We start from the raw sequence: 19,528 nt of genomic DNA, 5'->3' as shown, positions 1-19,528 counted from the left end.
TCGCCAGCATCTATAGTCTCCTGATTTGTTCATTTTGGCCACTCTGACTGGCGTGAGTTGATATCTGAGTGTGGTTTTGATTTGTATTTCCCTGATAAGGAGCGACGTTAAGCAACTTTTCATGTGCCTGTTGGCCATCTGGATGTCTTCTTTAGAGAAGTGTCTATTCATGTTTTCTGCCCATTTCTTCACTGGGTTATTTGCTTTTTGGGTGTGGAGTTTGGTGAGCTCTTTATAGATTTTGGATACTAGCCCTTTGTCCGATATGTCATTTGCAAATATCTTTTCCCATTCCGTTGGTTGCCTTTTAGTTTTGTTGGTTGTTTCCTTTGCTGTGAAGAAGCTTTTTTTTTCATAAGATCCCAGTAGTTCATTTTTGCTTTTAATTCCCTTGCCTTTGGGGATGTGTCAAGTAAGAAATTGCTACGGCTGAGGTCACAGTGGTCTTTTCCTGCTTTCTTCTCTAGGGTTTTGATGGTTTCCTGTGTCACATTCAGGTCCTTTATCGATTTTGAGTTTATTTTTGTGAATGGTGTGAGAAAGTGGTCTAGTTTCAATCTTCTGCATGTTGCTGTCCAGTTCTCCCAGCACCATTTGTTAAAGAGACTGTCTTTTTTCCATTGGATATTCTTTCCTGCTTTGTCAAAGATGAGTTGGCCATACGTCTGTGGGTCTAGTTCTGGGGTTTCTATTCTATTCCATTGGTCTATGTGTCTATTTTTGTGCCAATACCATGCTGTCTTGATGATGACAGCTTTATAGTAGAGGCTAAAGTCTGGGATTGTGATGCCTCCTGCTTTGGTCTTCTTCTTCAAAATTACTTTGGCTATTCGGGGCCTTTTGTGGTTCCATATGAATTTTAGGATTGCTTATTCTAGTTTTGAGAAGAATGCTGGTGCAATTGATTGGGATTCATTGAATGTGTAGATAGCTTTGGGTACTATTGACATTTTGACAATATTTATTCTTCCAATCCATGAGCAAGGAATGTTTTTCCATTTCTTTATATCTTCTTCAATTTCTTTCATAAGCCTTCTATAGTTTTCAGCATACTGATCTTGTACATCTTTGGTTAGATTTATTCCTAGGTATTTTATGCTTTTGGCGCAATTGTGAATGGGATCAGTTTCTTTATTTGTCTTTCTGTTGCTTCATTATTAGCGTATAAGAATGCAACTGATTTCTGTACATTGATTTTGTATCCTGCAACTTTGCTGAATTCATGTATCAGTTCTAGCAGACTTCTGGTGGAGTCTGTCAGATTTTCCATGTATAATCTCATGTCATCTGCAAAAAGTGAAAGCTTGACTTCATCTTTGCCAATTTTGATGCCTTTGATTTCCTTTTGTTGTCTGATTGCTGATGCTAGCGCTTCCAACACTATGTTAAACAACAGCGGTGAGAGTGGACATCCCTGTCATGTTCCTGATCTCAGGGCAAAAGCTCTCAGTTTTTCCCCATGAAGGATGATATTAGCTGTGGGCTTTTCATAAATGGCTTTTATGATCTTTAAGTATGTTCCTTCTATCCCGACTTTCTCGAGGGTTTTTATTAAGAAATGTTGCTGAATTTTGTCAAATGCCTTTTCTGCATCAATTGACAGGATCATATGGTTCTTTTCTTTTATTAATGTGATGTATCACATTGATTCATTTGCGAATATTGAACCAGCCCTGCATCCCGGGAATGAATCCCACTTGATCATGGTGAATAATTCTTTTTATATGCTGTTGAATTCGATTTGCTAGTATCTTATTAAGAATTTTTGCATCCATATTCATCAGGGATATTGGCCTGTAGTTCTCTTTTTTTACTGGGTCTCTGTCTGGTTTAGGAATCAAAGTAATACTGGCTTCATAGAATGAGTCTGGAAGTTCCCGTTCCCTTTCTATTTTTTGGAATACCTTGAGAAGGATAGGTATTATTTCTGCTTTAAACATCTGGTAGAACTCCCCTGGGAAGCCATCTGGTCCTGGACTCTTATTTGTTGGGAGATTTTTGATGACTGATTCAATTTCTTTGCTGGTTATGGGTCTGTTAAACCTTTCTATTTCCTCCTGATTGAGTTCTGGAAGTGTGTGGGTGTTTAGGAATTTGTCCATTTCTTCCAGGTTGTCCAGTTTGTTGGCATATAATTTTTCATAGTATTCCCTGATAATTGCTTGTATCTCTGAGGGATTGGTTGTAATAATTCCATTTTCATTCGTGATTTTATCTATTTGGGTCATCTCCCTTTTCTTTTTGAGAAGCCTGGCTAGAGGTTCATCAATTTTGTTTATTTTTTCAAAAAACCAACTCTTGGTTTCGTTGATCTGCTCTACACTTTTTTTAGATTCCCTATTGTTTATTTCTGCTCTGATCTTTATTATTTCTCTTCTTCTGCTGGATTTAGGCTGTCTTTGCTGTTCTGCTTCTATTTCCTTTAGGTGTGCTGTTAGATTTTGTATTTGGGATATTTCTTGTTTCTTGAGATAGGCCTGGATTGCAATGTATTTTCCTCTCAGGACTGCCTTCACTGCATCCCAAAGCATTTGGATTGTTGTATTTTCATTTTCATTTGTTTCCATATATTTTTTAATTTCTTCTCTAATTGTCTGGTTGACCCATTCATTTTTTAGAAGGGTGTTCTTTAACTTCCATGCTTTTGGAGGTTTTCCAGACTTTTTCCTGTGATTTCAGGCTTCATAACATTGTGGTCTGAAAGTATGCATGGTATTATCTCAATTCTTGTATACTTATGAAGAGCTGTTTTGTGACCCAGTATGTGATCTATCTTGGAGAATGTTCCATGTGCACTCAAGAAGAAAGTATATTCTGTTGCTTTGGGATGCAGAGTTCTAAATATATCTGTCAAGTCCATCTGATCCAATGTATCATTCAGGGCTCTTGTTTCTTTATTGACCGTGTGTCTAGATGATCTATCCATTTCTGTAAGTGGAGTGTTAAAGTCCCCTGCAATTACCACATTCTTATCAATAAGGTTGCTTATGTTTATGAGTAATTGTTTTATATATTTGTGGGCTCCTGTATTCGGCGCATAGACATTTATAATTGTTAGCTCTTCCTGATGGATAGACCCTGTGATTATTATATAATGCCCTTCTTCATCTCTTGTTATAGCCTTTAATTTAAAGTCTAGTTTGTCTGATATAAGTATGGCTACTCCAGCTTTCTTCTGCCTTTCAGTGGCATGATAAATAGTTCTCCATCCCTTCACTCTCAATCTGAAGGTGTCCTCAGGTCTAAAATGAGTCTCTTGTAGACAGCAAATAGATGGGTCTTGTTTTTTTATCCATTCTGATACCCTATGTCTTTTGCTTGGCGCATTTAGTCCATTTACATTCAGTGTTATAGAAAGATATGGGTTTAGAGTCATTGTGATGTCTGTAGGTTTCATGCTTGTAGCGATATCTCCGGTACTTTGTCTCACAGGATCCCCCTTAGGATCTCTTGTAGGGCTGGTTTAGTGGTGACGAATTCCTTCAGTTTTTGTTTGTTTCGGAAGACCTTTATCTCTCCTTCTATTCTAAATGAAGACTTGCTGGATAAAGGATTCTTGGCTGAATATTTTTTTTTTCTGTTCATCGCATTGAAGATCTCCTGCCATTCCTTTCTGGGCTGCCAAGTTTCAGTAGAGAAATCAGTCACGAGTCTTATAGGTCTCCCTTTATATGTTTATCCTTTATACGTTTCCTTTATACGTATCCTTTATCCTTTATACGTTTATCTCTAGCTGCTTTCAGAATTTTCTCTTTATCCTTGTATTTTTCCAGTTTCACTATGATATGTTGTGCAGAAGATTGATTCAAGTTATGTCTGAAGGGAGTTGTCTGTGCCTCTTGGATTTCAGTGCCTTTTTCCTTCCCCAGATCCGGGAAGTTCTCAGCTATTATTTCTTCAAGTACACCTTCAGCACCTTTGCCTCTCTCTTCCTCCTCTGAAATACCAATTATGCGTATATTATTTCTCTTTAGTGCATCACGTAGTTCTCTAATTTTCCCCTCATACTCCTGGATTTTTTTATCTTTTTCTCAGCTTCTTCTTTTTCCATAATTTTATCTTCTAGTTCACCTATTCTCTCCTCTGCCTCTTCGAGCCGTAGTTGTCTCCATTTTGTTTTGCAGTTCGTTGATAGCATTTTTTAGCTCCTCCTGGCTATTCCTTAATCCCTTGATCTCCATAGCAAGAGATTCTCTGCTGTCCTTTATACTCTTTTCAAGCCCAGCGATTAATTTGATGACTATTATTCTAAATTCACTTTCTGTTATATTGTTTAAATCATTTTTGATCAGTTTGTTAGCTGTTGTTATTTCCTGGACGTTTTTCTGAGGGGAATTCTTCCGTTTCGTCATTTTGGATAGTCCCTGGAGTGGTGTGGGACTGCGGGGCACTTCCCCTGTGCTGTCTTGAATAACTTGCGTTGGTGGGCGGGGCCGCAGTCAGACCTGATGTCTGCCCCCAGCCCAACGCTGTGGCCACAGTCAGACTGGTATGTACCTTCTCTCCCCTCTCCTAGGGGCGGGATTCACTGTGGGGTGGCATGGACTGTCTGGGCTACTTGCACACTGCCAGGCTTGTGGTGCTGGGGATCTGGCATATTAACTGGGGTGTATCGGCAAGGTGCACAGGGGCGGGAGGGGCAGGTTCAGCTCGCTTTTCCTTCGGAGATCTGCTTCGGGAGGGGCCCTGGGGCACCGGGAGGGAGTCAGACCCGCAGAAGGGATGGCTCCGCAGAAGCACAGCGTTGGGTGTTTGTGCGGTGCAAGCAAGTTCCCTTTGGGATTTCGGCTGGGGGATGAGCGAGGGAGATGGCACTGGTGAGCACCTTTGTTCCCCACCAAGGTGAGCTCTGTCGTCTGGGGTTCAACAACTCTCCCTCCCGTTCTTGGAGCAGAGCTGTTAGCTTATAACGTTCCAGATGTCAAGTCCCGCTTGCTGTCGGAACACACTCCGTCCGACCCCTCCGCTTTTGCCAGCCAGACTCGGGGGGGCTCTGCTTGGCCGGCAGGCTGCCCCTCCACCCCGGCTCCCTCCCAGCAGTCCGTGCAGCGTGCACCGCCTCTCCGCCCTTCCTACCTTCTTCCATGGGCCTCTCGTCCGCGCTTGGCTCCAGAGACTCCATTCTGCTAGTCTTCTGGTGGTTTTCTGGGTTATTTCGGCAGGTGTAGGTGGAATCTAAGTGATCAGCAGGACGCGCGGTGAGCCCAGCGTCCTCCTACACCGCCATATTCGAAAAATATTTTCTTTATCTATAAAATGAATATCATAATTCTGCCCTTGACAAATTCTTATGAATGTACACTACAATTTATTTGCAAAACTTGCTAAGTTCTCTGTAGATGGTCTATGATGGTAACTATTATTATTGTTATTTAAAGTGCTCGCTTAAGATATTGAAGCCTCTAATATATTAATGTTACTAAATCACTAACCATTGGCAATCACCTGATACTATTTTATACCATTAAATACAAGTGAAAAACAGATAGAAATTGGGGGCATTTCCCATACTAACCTCCTACAAAGTCTATTTTGCTTTCTTTCTAGGGAGCTCAGGGGTATCCTTGAATTGGACCTTGAAGAATGATTGAACCCAGTAGTAGGCAGTAGGACGACTAGCCATGTTTGGGAAAGAGACCTAATGGGAGATTTCAGTGGATGGCTTTGAACAACAGGAAAGTAACACTTCTGGGAGTTACTGTAGACTGAGTCATTGAACAAAGGGGTGATCTAATCATGGGTGCGCTTGAATAGATCACTCAAGTGGCTTTTCTAGGAGGTTGTGAAGGGGAGAGAACAGTTGGCCGTCTAGGATGGAATTTGTAAGGTTTAAAGGGCCTTAATTAGGGCAGTAACAAAAGCATGAAAAACCATAAGGAGAATTTTGTGGATCAGACCAGGATTGGGCAACTGCTTGGATACTTTGGGAATAACGATAGGTAAAGAAAATTCCAAGTCTTTGAGACTGACTGTCAAAAAGAATGGAAATTTAGCTTCTGATCTTAGCTTGTGAGTATATAGGAGAGGAAAGGAAATGTTGACCATAATGTTCAAGGAGCCTGAGGAACATTGACAGGCAGTTAGAAATGTGCAACTGGAACCAGCGGAGGGCATGGTGTTTGATGCCATTTGAGAAACTTCCATACAGCAGTTATACTGCATAAATAAAGCTGAGGCTACTCAATGATGGAGCTTATTGAGTGAAAAAGGAAAAATATCTGAGCATTGGTCTTTGGTGAATGGTTTTATTTAAGGGTCAAGCATGTGAGTGTGAAGAAATGATAAAGAGAAGTAATGGTCAACGTGGTAGAAGCAAAAGTGTCAAGGAGATCATTAGAGGAGGACACTGGTTTTAATCTCTAAGGCATCACTGGAAATCTTGAAGAAATCAGGTTCAGTGGAGTGGGAGGGATCACTCTGCAAGGAGCTTGACCTATAAGACTTGTTAATATGAAGATTCCTGAGTTGCTGCAGACTCTGTAAACCAGAATATCTGAGACTGAAGCCTGGAGAATATGAATTTTTGACAACATCCCCAAATGGTTTTTATGTACCAAGAAATACTGTTTTTGATAGTCATTTGAACAGAGAAAAATGTCTTAGTGCCTAGCACATCCTTAAGTAGACATTGGTTATATACAATGCCTTCAAAAACCAAATGTCACTAGGCTCTGTTTCACCATTATAAAATATGTGGAAAATAGTACTTTTAAAGCCTTCACCTAAATGTCAGTTAAATTTGGGCGGAGGGGAAGATCCACTTTAACATAATATAATTTACGCAAGATTTACAAATATCTTCTGAAGGTTGAATTGAGAATTATATGGTTGAGAATTAGGAAAATTGAGAGTGCCTGGCTCATTATAAGCAATCACATATTTCTATTATCATAATTTAAAAGCAGTGTTGAAAAAAATAAAACCAGTGTTTTGTTTATAATTGCAAAGCACCAAAGCAAAACTCAACAAAGTCTTCTCGTCCAGTGAGTTTGAGATTTAAGAAGGCTGTCATTGATTTAAAGCACAGTACACATGTAAGATACACATAACATAAAGTATTGTGCTACATTAAGAAACACAAAAGAATGCATTATTTTTAAGAATAACATTTTTTTTTCTCTTAGAGAATGTGGGTAGTACTAATAAATTTTAAAAAAGTAAAGGAAAGCCACCTCTTATCTCACCACCTGAAGATAACCTCAGTTAACATTTTGGTTCACAACCACCTAATCTCATCTATGACCATGGTTCTTGAAATTTTTGGTCTCAGAACACCTTTATACACTAAAGAAAAAGAAAACATTGAGAACCTCTAAAGAGCTTTTGTTTATGTGGATTATATCTATTTATATTTACTAGAAATTTAAACTGAGCAATTTAAAAATATTTATGAATTTAGTAAAAATATCAATAAGTTAATGCAACTAAAGAGGTGTAACAGTAACATGCTTTGTTGTTGGAAGACAGAATTCTGATTATTTACTCTTATTTACTGTCAGCAATTATCAATAATAGATGTGATTTTTTTTCACTGATATTAAGAGACTTCACAGATGACATTCAAATAGTCACCACAAATGTTCTAGACCAACAATCAGGAGAGGTAGTTTCTAGCCTGACTCTGCTGTAACTTTAATTTCTCTTGGACTTCATTTCTACATATAGAAGATGAACCAAGCAAAATGCCTGTTTCCTTTCAAAATCCAAACTCCTATCACCTAAGTCACCTGATGATCACAAGTCCTACAACATTTGGGGGTCACCCTTTTCTATAAAACCTAGGCAGAGAGTTTATGTGCCTACCCCTAGATCACAATAGGGTCTAACCTCCCCACCACTTTCCTCTTCCAAAGGCCATATTTTTAATGTGTTTTGAAAACAACAGAAATTGTTTCACATCCAACACTAACCCAGACCACATGGAAGCCCACTCCTCCTCTGTTGTTGCCATATACTGAACGTGCTGCAGTCAGCTTCCATTCCTTAATGATGGTGACTGCTGAGAGCTCAGGAACTGACACCTCTCTTCCTTAATCCCATCAAAGCACCATTAATACAATAACAAAGATTTTTTAAAAGGCCATTACATATGAATATAAATAAATTTTATGAAAATATTTTTTAAAACAAAGAGCTACATTATTTAACATTTTTGTAGACCTCTTTAAAACATGGCATACTAGAATATAAATGGATTCTCGTATATACTTCATTTGCTCTCAGAGCAATGTCCTCTCAGGGCCCTACCTACCCATCCATCCAGGTTCCCCTTGACTATACTTTGTGAACCACTCCTCTATGATAAACACAGAAAAGGAATTATGAAGGTGGTGCTCGCTGTATTGCTCCAAAATAGTACCCAACAGAGAAAAGATGCTCAACAAAGTTGTTGGATAAATGAATAAAATAATACATTTTTAACTTAAAAAGATTTTGTTACTCACTTTTTCACTTCATTTTCAATGGAGTTGCAATGCACGTGCCTTTTACATAAGCAGCTTTACAAGCGTCCATGGGAGTTCTTTAACATTGAGGCATTCAGTATTCACTCAGATATCTAAGCCAGAAACAGCCAGTATTTGTTGACAAAAGCGTAAAAAAGGAACATGTGACTAATTTTAAAAAATCTCCAACCAGTGGCCCAGAAGCAAATGTAGTATTTATTGTAAATAGTCATGGGCAATTTAGGGGCCTTGCAAGGACATATTTTTTTATAAAATAATTGCCTTACAGGCTAATATTGTTTTATGCCATGTGTTCTTCTACATTATTATTTAAATTAGCTGCCTGATGCTTTATTTGGGTTGGTGTTTTTAAATCTTCTGATGAAGACTTAGGTTTTGATTTTTTTGTTTTTAGCTTTTCTATATGTTACTACTACGTTGGCATCTTTTTAACTATATCTAGGTTCATTCCTCCTTCCTTCATACAAAAAATATACGTGTGTGTGTGTGTTTGTGTATGTGTGTATCATTAAGTGACCCTCCAGAAAATATTGTATCAATTTTGATCAATCATAGCTTATGATTAAGATAAGCATTGTGAATTTTGCACACTTATCAAAGCTCTGTAAGTTTACTCATTAGTAATAGTGTATAGAATTAGGAATGAATCTCATGAACAGATCATTCTCTGGATGATAAGGGAAGAAATAGCTTTCAGCATGCTGAGTGTGATTACCTACTCTCCCATGCAATAAGAAGCAAGATTTTCAGAATCCTTTTCAAAGAATATTAGGATCTTCTGAAGAAAGACCTAATAGGTGACAGTATTATTTTCACATCTTCTTCAATATACCAAGGCAATAAAAGAGGAAGCATTAGCACCTGAAGAGAAAACTTCACAGTCACAGACATCTACATTAAATCATCAAAGCTTTCTGCTGAGTTAACACCTGTAGTTACAGATCTCAGCAGAAGAAAATTATACCTGTCTAGTCATATGCACAGATGATTGAAAAGTCAGGACAGATATTATTTTGTGCTGTGTATTTTTGACACATACAACAATATCTTTATTTTGTGATATAATTATTCTACATGCCTCCCCCTTGCTATCCAATTCCATAAAACACTATAGAGAGAACATTCATATCTGAAATATTTACAAAAATAGTTTAGTTGTATTCAGTATATAATTTCAAAAAGTATATCATTGCAATGATTATTATATCTTTTTTTAAGTTTATTTATTTATTTTGAGAGAGTGAGAGTAAGGGGAGGGGTAGAGAGAGATAGGGAGAGAGAATCTCAAGCAGGCTCTGCACTGTTAGCACGGAACTCAATGCAGAGCTCGAACTCATGAATCCAGATATCATGACCTGAGCCAAAATCAAGACTTGGAGGCTTAACTGGCTAAGCCACACAGGCACCCCAGGATTATTATATCTTAATCATTTCTATAACTGGAAATTATTTCCTTATGCATCTCTTAGATTAATGATTCAAAGCAGTAGGACTTAATATTAGAGAAAATTGTTGCCGTTAGAAAATTTGGTTTTTTTGAAAAACACATATTTTTAGAGAAATGGTTCTGGGACTCTCAATTATTTCAGCTATCAGATCATATTAGATCAAATCATACCAAATTAGATCAAATGATTGTAATTGACTAGAAGATTTATAGGAAAAACTAATATATATTTTTTTTTATTTAGGATTATCATGGTCTGATTCTTACAAGTCTTCATAACTTGGTAGTATCCTCTTCCCCCACCCCCCCACACCCGTGTCAGCCAGCACATACATTCATGTGCCTGCATGTACATACACACACGTACATATGATTCTTCTTTAGTGTAGAGCCCTGTACTTCCTCAATTCTTCCTTGCATGATGCAGCCCTGAGAAGTGTTCTGTGTGGGCTAGTAGTCATTCCTAAATCTGCCTGCTGCAGGCTCTCCTAGGCTATCCTAGCAGACTTTCTGAAAGTACAACCTGAGACTTAAACCTCATGAAATAGATTCTGAGGGTAGGACCATATTTTTTCTCCATAAGCTTTCTAATTTTCAGATAACTTTTTGGAAACCCGGTTTAAATGACCTAGCCTCATTCTGGAAGTGTAGGGAATAAGACCCATTATCCAGCTCCAACAGGGAAGTGAAATAATAATGTACACTGCTCTTTGAGAGAGCTGTAGATAGCAAACACTGCTGATGCTTCTTTGTAGATAAAGTACTGGGCCCTCAGGGAGGAAAGACAGGGTGCCTTCAATATTTAAAAGGACTCACTGTGTATGAAACAGAGCCCAGAGCTTCTTAACTTTTTTTTTCCATTCATTGATTCAGCAAATATTTATTGAGTTACTAAGCATCAGGCCTCATTCATGGAAGTTGCATTCTAATTGAAGAAGGTTATAGAAATATCAACAGTAACAACAGAATACCAGATACTAATGCCATGCAAACTTAAAACAGGAGAATATGATAGTTGCCTAGGCAGCTGTTTTAGAGTGTGTGGTCAGGAAGACCTAACTTTTAGCAAAACGTAGGAAATTTAAGATGAACTAGAAGTGAACAACCATGTTTAGATCAAGGGGAAAACATGTCAGGGCAAAGCCCTGGGGTGAGAATGACTTTGGCATGTTTGAGGAGGTAAAAGCAGGCCAGTGTGAATGGAGTATAGTAGATGAGCAGGTAGGTACAGAAGAAGCAGGAGATACTAACAGGTACCTGATTGTTCACAGTATGGAAGCAGGAGTTGGAAACCAGTTGAAGGGTTGTTTTCAGGGAAATAATGTGGTCGTCACACAATCATCAGAACCTTTTTCAAACTGGCTGCTCTGTATAGAATGGATTTTAAGTAGACAAAACAAGAGGCCTAGAGGATTTAGAAAGGTAGGAAGCCATTCTGTGAGCCACACCAGAAATGATTTTGGCTTGGGCTCTGGTTGTGATAGAGATGGTGAGAAGTAGGTGAAATCAGCATAACTTGCACATCATATGAAGGTAATTGGATGTTGTCGAATGAAGGTGACTTGACTAGTGATTTGATAAGCAGCCTCAGATGATGGCTTTTTAGTGTTGGCTCAAATATTTTTAAATATATCACATATAAAATTCTGAAATTCTGTTTTCTCTTAAGAAACTAGAGTATCTGGCTACATTGAGTCTGAATTCTCATATGGCAGCAGATGTTGGGAGCTGAATATTGGCTTCCCACTTTAGGAGATGGGTATAGGCTCTGGTTTGCAAAGCCTCCATCTATCCTCATTGTTTTCCTGACAATGAGGCTATTGTTGGTTGCCATTTATCATCAATTTATTCTATTCTTTTTCCTATCTCATGTACACTTAATTTATTTACCATATCCTGTAGGCCTTTTAATTTTTGGGTCTCACCTCTGATAGAAAGTAGGAAAAAAGCTACAGGGTACCTATGAACCTCTATATAGGTGTAAAAATGGTCTGTTTGCCAGCATATTAGCAATTATATAATAATAGTGTTCTTTAAAACCAGCTTGTGCTGTTAGGAGCCAGGTTGGTTACCCTTGGAGACATTTCCTAGAAACACAAGAAGGGTTTTTGGTATGATGTCAGTGTTTTTGCTTTGTGAAAAATGCTCTTATGCATACTTATATGTGTACTTGATGTATATTATACTCCAGTTACAACTAAAAACTAATATTATTTTTTACAAATGATTTGAAGTATAAATGTATTTTTGTTGAGAGCTGTGTATTTTATAAATTACTTTTTGCTCTTTCAGCCAAGCCAAAGCCATGTACTCTTGTAAAGCAGAGCACAGCCATGAACTTTCTTTCCCACAGGGGGCAATATTTTCTAATGGTAAGTATACCCATTCCCTTTGCTTAAGTTTATTATCATGGGGATGATGAAGGAGTAGCTTCTTATAGCTAAAGTAGAAGCCAGGAGACTCAGAATCTGCTCTAGCCCTTGCCTCTCATAACCTGTACAAGTTAATACACTATATTTCTCTGGAGCCCAGTTTCCTCCTATATATGAAAGAGAGGGAGAGAGAAGGAAGAAGAAATGGGGGGAGATAGGAGAGATGGAAGGATGGGAGGGATTGGGGAGGAAGAGAGATTGAATGCAGAGGACATTTCCAGCCTTAAAGGTGCTTTGACATTGTTTTGACAACTTGAGTATATTTATGCAATCTGATGTGCATTTTTACCCATTTGTGTATATAATTATTTGAAGCTAATGCTGATTGAATGACATTTTTTTTCATTTTTTGCCAGTATACCCATCAGTGGAACCAGGATGGTTGAAGGCAACTTATGAAGGCAAAACAGGACTAGTTCCAGAAAATTATGTTGTCTTCCTCTAATACTGTTTAGTGGATGGCAGTATCTTCATGGTATCCATGGTAACAATAATAAGTGCTATGATTTTATCTGACACAGATATGGGAATCATCCCACTAAATGAAACGTAAATTTCTATCAAGTTCTACACCAGCAGACCATGTAGCTCCCTATAAATGAAAAAGAAAAAAAATGCATAAATTGTTAGCCATGCCATTCTTTTAATTTTTACTTCTTGACTGGTTTCTTATTTTAAAATCTTGCCCCCACACTTGTCTTTGATAACTAACTCTGTGCATTGTCTTTTCCATAACAATTGTAGAATACTGTGTTAAGTACTATATCCCAGAAATTTGGAAACTAGAAATTTGCTGTAAGGATTTTCAGATACTGTCTGGAATTCTCTGAGGAACCTTGAAATCATTAGTTAACATGTAATTTAAATTGTTCATTCATTATTTTTTCTTACGAATTTCTTTCTTTTCTATGTCATTGTTTTGCTGGTCCTAAACATTTCAAGGAAATAAGTTGTTTTTTTTTTTTTTAACGTTAAGTTTATTTTTATTTGTTTACCAAGTAGATGATGATATTCAAAAGGAATAATGTAAATGATGTCTATAAATGAAACCAAGTTAAGTCATACACTGATTTCAATATAAACACTCCATTCAGCATTCCAGATGCCTTCTATGGGTATAGAGTGGGGATTAGCAAACTATTTCTGTCAAGACCTGATAGTAAATATTTGGGGGTTTTGTATACCCTAAAGGTCTTTACTACAGTACTCAACTGCCATTGTAGCAGAAAGCACTCATAGATAATGAATAAGCAAATGAATAAGGCTTAGTGCCAATACAACTTTATTTATGGACTCTGCAGTTTGAAAATTTTTGAAATTCTCATTCTTAAAATCTATTGAAAAATAGAAATATTTTAGCTGTTAGGCCATGTAAAACTAGTGGCGGGCCAGATTTGACTCATGGGTAATAGTTTGCTGATGCCTGGTTTAGAGGATATATAAAACTATCTCTATAACTTTGGGATTTAATGAAATTTTACCGCATTAACATATAAATACTGGTAAGTCATATGCACATATCATCTGATAGTGGCATTACAGTGGCATCAAAAAATATAATAAAATGAAAACAATGTAAAAAGTGGATTTTTAAGGCAGCAGCCTAAATTCTACTTGTAAGACTATAAAGTGTCAATGTATTTTATTGATATCTAATATTGGCTTTTGAGAAATTCTTGTACAGATGATAAAGATTTTTTTAAAGATAAAAGTATGCTTAAATTCTTTTAAATTCTATACTTAGTTGCAATAAAAACCAAACATAAAGGTACAGGATTCTTACATAATCTTTAGCCTCAGAATTTAAAATTGTTTAATCATCTTTAGCAGGAATAAAATCTGTACCTGACTTTATTTCATGCCTTTCAATTTATAGCTTTTATTAGGAATTTCACTGAATTTATAGAGTGTAGAAATAGATATTCACTACCCATTTAAATAGATCATCAACATCTGGTCGTGCATCAACCATTATTTCTATTTCAATTATTCTAATATATTATCTCTATAAATATCTGCATGTGGCAAAGAGCCTCTCCTCTTAAGATTCCAAAAAGCTGGTTACTTGCCATTGATGGCCACAGCACTGGTCCACTGGGACATGATATTTTACTTGTTACTTCAGATTTCTCCATGTACAGACACTCAGGTATTGACTGCATAAAGCTCTTTTTGCAGACAGAGTCAAAATCAGAAATAAACACCAGTACATTGAATAAAGGGATGAAAAATATTTAATATTATAAAAATTAGTAATATAATGAAAAAAAATCTGATAAATGTTTATTTTTTACCTCCTGCTTTTGATCTTTGTATACTTATGATCAGGTGTTGCTAGAGCTTTTTGGTCTCTAGATCCTTGGTGGCCTTTTCCTAGTAATAATAACATTGCTGATAGCTTGACTACCTTCTGCTGGAACAGAAGGCAATCCCTCCAATGTTCCAGTCCCTACGTTTATATGACACCCTCAGTTTAAATGCCTTTGCCATCATCTGACATCCTACTAGATTAGAATGTCTTAATGGCAAATTGATTACCTTGCAAAGATCAACTTGACTCCAAAGAAAGATTCAGAATTCCACTTCATTTGCTACAACATAGAGAAATCTCAACGTTCATTTTATTTTAACACAGACCAGAGTGTTCTTTCCTCTGAGTTGTCTGTGAGCTAATTCCACTGACAATTAGTGAGGAATTAAAGCTTTTGTTGTATAGGACATGGATGAAGCCCAACTCTCCTTTATTATATACTAAGGCATTACTATACATTTATTGTAGCATTACTTACTGTGGTCCCTTTTTTGAAACAAAAGTGTAAGTGCTTGTTCAAATTGTACCTTTCTTTGAAGTTTTAATCTTACAGATTTATGGCGATGGTCCTTTTTTCTTCGTATTGATTACATGTGTTAAGCAAGTCATGGCCATATACTGCTTTTCCTTAGAAATAAGTTTCCCACAGAAAAGGTATTCATGAGCATTGAGAAAATCAAGACATGTGCTCTAAATTACATGGAATATTAATTACACAAGAGGTAATGACAGTCATTGAAAGACAATCACACTTAAAAATTTAACCACAGTTCAATGATGAAACCTTAGTATTTCAGGGATAATGTGAAGATAGGTTAGAATTGCCACCTCTACATCTCCAAAACACACAATGTGCACACCCTAAACACTGCTTACAGTATAATCAGTATGAGGAAGAGTTGATAAGTCTATGTCAATCATCTTGTGTACTATGTAAAAATATCCTCGAGTACAAAACATTTATGTATTTAACAGGTGACTCTTTTGTTATGCCATAACTCCTACCACATTTATAGACACTAGTCAGTTAACTGAAGGTTTTTCTTGTGTTATGTGTAAATGTGTGAAAAGTAAAATAATCTTTGTATTCCTGTGAAGTCCATGAAGTATGAGGAAGTGCCATTTCTTCTTGTTTGATTTGAGTGGCTTTGGTAGTTGTGTTGACTCTCTGTACTTTGTAATGTGAATGAGTGTAACCAGGTCTTTTAACAATGGCTTCTTTGCTAGCTCTTTCAGGAACGGTGAAGAAAAAAAAAAAATGTACTTTACAGTCTCAAACTATCCAAATTTCCAAATAGGAAAAATAAAGATATATAATGACTATTCTTATTCTATGATAATTGGTTTTACATATTGTGGTACTCCTTTTAAAAATCAACTAGGTTGAACAAAAAAAAAAAAAAAAAAAATCCATTAAGTTGTAAGGAAAAAAAATCTGGCCTGTAATCCTTTGACAATAACCTCAATCACCTTGTTACTCCCAGCCTCATTCTTCAGGTCTGCATCTGTTTCTGAAACAAAAAGGGTAGCATTCATATGGATGCTGGTGTAGAAGAGTCCCTCAGAGCCTTCTCTGAGACAACTGTGTTTGTAGTATACCCCTCAAAATGTATTTAGGATGCTTTAATTAGCATTTAGAGCCCCAACTTGAATTACACTTAACTGACTCACAAGTTAGAGGCAGACTGGTTAGGGTCAGATTTTGTTCTTTGTTTTTATAATAACTTTTTAATTTGCAGCTGTTACTATGACCTAATAACAGGTTAACTCAATAACCTAATCATTAAGTAGGACCCCAAAATCATATCTCCCTGTTAAAGAAGAAAACAGAGACTTTACTATTATCCAGAAGTTATTTTGCACTTGACTAAAGTTTTCCCACTTAGGGTGGGAATAGTAAATTGATGTTTACTTTTGCTTCCTATCTTTTTTGGTTACCTTCCAAAGTCAAAACAATTTTTACAAATGAACCTTTTTGAATAATCTATGTCCTGCCTGTCTCCTGTTAATCTACAGACTTATTGCCAGGTATTTATCAACTAGTCTTACATTTCCCAAACACATTTACTGTATCCATTCGTTGTCACCAAAATCTCCCTGCTTTAGATGTGCAAGTTCTACTTGGTAGTAATCGCAGAAGAACTCTGGCTTATAACTGACATGGTCTTTTAGAGGATCAGATCAATAAAGAGGGCTTTTTATTTTTTATAGTAGCTGTACCCACTGCTTAAAATAAGGAATTTCAATTAAGAATTTTGACAGCACTCATAGTGAGCCATTGACAGAAAACTGATGTGAATATTCTAGATCAGTGGTTAGAAGCTGTTGTATTAGTTAGGGAACGCAATAGGTCATCATTTCCCTCCCTGGCACTCAAAACACATGCCAGGTTCAGAGACTGAACATTTCTTGGTGCTATAGGGAGGAGTGGAATCTGTTTGCTTACTAAGGAGTCTCAAAAGTCAGGGGCCACTTATAGTTATTACATACATAAATATCCTCCATTATCCAAGATGTTCATGTACAGGACTATGTGAGGAAATTAAGTGTTGGAGGCAGGTGGGGGGCCAAAGGTGCTGACACCACTTAATTCGATGACCACTTTCTCTCTCCCCTTTGTACCATCTGCCATCTCTCAGCAATGTTTCCTTTGGTCTTTACCCTTCCAGGGTTGAGAGCAGCCTAACTTTGCCTTGAATCCACCCAGTCTCTTATGTTAAAAGTGTGCATTGTTTTATATATGGCAGCATGTTAGAAGTTTTATATCTGGCTTTGTATCTTCATTTACCCTTTTACAGAGAACACTGCCCACACTTGACTTATGCCTAAAATCTGAGATATCACCACATTGAAGGCTGTAATTTCAGGAGGAACTGAAACCTTTACAGTTAAATAGGGAGTTTGGCAGGGAAGAGGACTTTTTTTTAATTCAGAATCTTATTTATATGCTGTTAAAATTTGAAGTACTATAGTTTATATTAAAATTGAATATTTAGATACTCTGTTTCAGTACTAAGAATATTTTTTGCAGCCACCAACATGACAGATTAATAGATATGATGAAAATGATTGTCAGTAAATTATCATATTGAATTTTTTGTAGTGTTTCTGTATTTGTTTTCACTTTGAATATATATACACACATACATATACAAACATGTACATAACCTCATGTTATTCCTAATCTCATTTGCTACAATATCTTTAATGTATGTTGACACTGTATTTTAAATTAATTAAAAAAATAAACTATGTAAACTCATTTTAATTTAGTCTTTGTACTTCAAGAGCCACTGTGTTGGAGAGCAGCTGCCTTGGATTCATATAGAGAAAAAACAAAGTTTCAAGTACTGTGAATGGTCATTTTGGGTGTCATTTTGGGAAAATCGTAGCAGAATTAATAAACTTTTCCTGACAATTGGACCTTTTGCCAAGAAACTGGCATTATGACAGATCAGGAAAATGTTAATGTTGGTACCTATTAATGATGCAGATGTCTACAGGAGAGAGAAGTAAATGAGCCATATACAAAATAACAAATATAACAGGGATGCAGGCTTACCTGAAAATATAAGTTTGCAAAAGTTTACAAGTGTGCTATGGAAGAAATATCAGCATGCAAACACTCCCTTAGATTTTTGTTAGTTTTATGACATTCTTGATCACTAATTGACTTCTAACTAAAACTTTTTCTGTATCAAAAAAAGAGTTAATCCTGTATTTATTTTGTACTGCTAACTGGATTGTTAGAGTGCAGCAATCACCTTGCAAAAACTAAGCCTGACAAGTTAATAACAGTGCCTTTGAGCATAAAACCTGATCGACTCAACTGGATTATAACTTTCCTTGATATCAGAAGAGAAGCAAAAAATTCATGACACAAGATTGTTGAGATAAAAAGACTAATGTGAATCAATGTAAGTATGAGTAACCAGGAAAGGACTGTCAGGATAGGTATTAGAAATCATTATGGATGAGCTACTGTTTGAAAATGTTTGGTTGGAAGAAATTAACCTAGATGCAATTCCTTATCATTGATATTTTAGAAATAATAAAAACTAGTTCCCAGTAGCCAAAACTGGAATGGTTTGAGCAACAAAATAAGTAATGTATCATGATTGGGTTGTAACCCAAAGTATAAAATACTGGTGAATCCACACTGATACGAAGGACAATAAATTTTGTTTATATAAACACATGTAAAATAGAGAAGAGACAGATATTCTTTAGAGAAGAATTTCAAAGAATTGGAATTGTATTACTCTTCCCTCCAGGGGGTAGAGTTTAACTTTTCCCTACTTGAGGACGGGCTGTTAGATTTAGTGATGAATTTCCAAAAAGTAGAGTATGGAAACTATTATAACTTTAGAGAAAAGCCAATCAGATATTATCCTCACATCATCAGTGAAACCATGTAGGTTGTAAGCCATAACATGATGTGATGAGAAAAGCCAATTACCTCTGGATTTCTTTCCCCAAATCCATACCTCCAATCTAATCATAAGAAAAACATCAGACATATCTAGATGGGGGACATTCTACAAGATAATTACTAAGATACTAAGTACTTCTCCAGACTGTCAAGGTCCTGAAAAATAAGAAACTGTCATAGATAAAAGGAGATTTGGGAAGCCCAACAGCTGAATGCAATGTGGACCCCTGGGTTGTATCCTGGAAAAGAAAGAAGACATAAATGGAAAAGCTGGTGTTGTATAAATAAAGTGTAAAGCCTAGTTAATAGTGGAAAAAATGAAAACAGTAACAAAATCAGCCACAAGCTTGTGACATGAACTGGGGCCACCTTATCTCCTTTTTGGAATTTAAGTTGCTTTTATTCAAAACTTAAGACTTTCACATTTTTCTCTGCTAAGTG

The 19,528-nt window shown here is 36.6% G+C and overlaps 1 protein-coding gene across 1 annotated transcript in view; it reads left to right on the top strand.

Annotated features, from left to right (window-relative positions):
* The window catches only part of ARHGAP42 (Rho GTPase activating protein 42), a 309,496-nt gene extending 293,520 nt beyond the window's left edge, over positions 1–15,976 (top strand). Inside the window, exons 23-24 of the mRNA XM_007089137.3 lie at positions 12,205–12,284; positions 12,701–15,976. Of these exons, the coding sequence (XP_007089199.2) occupies positions 12,205–12,284; positions 12,701–12,789 (169 nt within the window). The 3' untranslated portion in view covers positions 12,790–15,976. The remainder of the gene's footprint in view (positions 1–12,204; positions 12,285–12,700) is intronic.
* The last annotated feature ends 3,552 nt before the right edge of the window (positions 15,977–19,528 follow it).

This window comes from Panthera tigris, chromosome D1, assembly GCF_018350195.1.
Source record: "Panthera tigris isolate Pti1 chromosome D1, P.tigris_Pti1_mat1.1, whole genome shotgun sequence".
NCBI lineage: Eukaryota > Metazoa > Chordata > Mammalia > Carnivora > Felidae > Panthera > Panthera tigris.
This window is presented reverse-complemented; position numbering and strand designations above follow the sequence as displayed.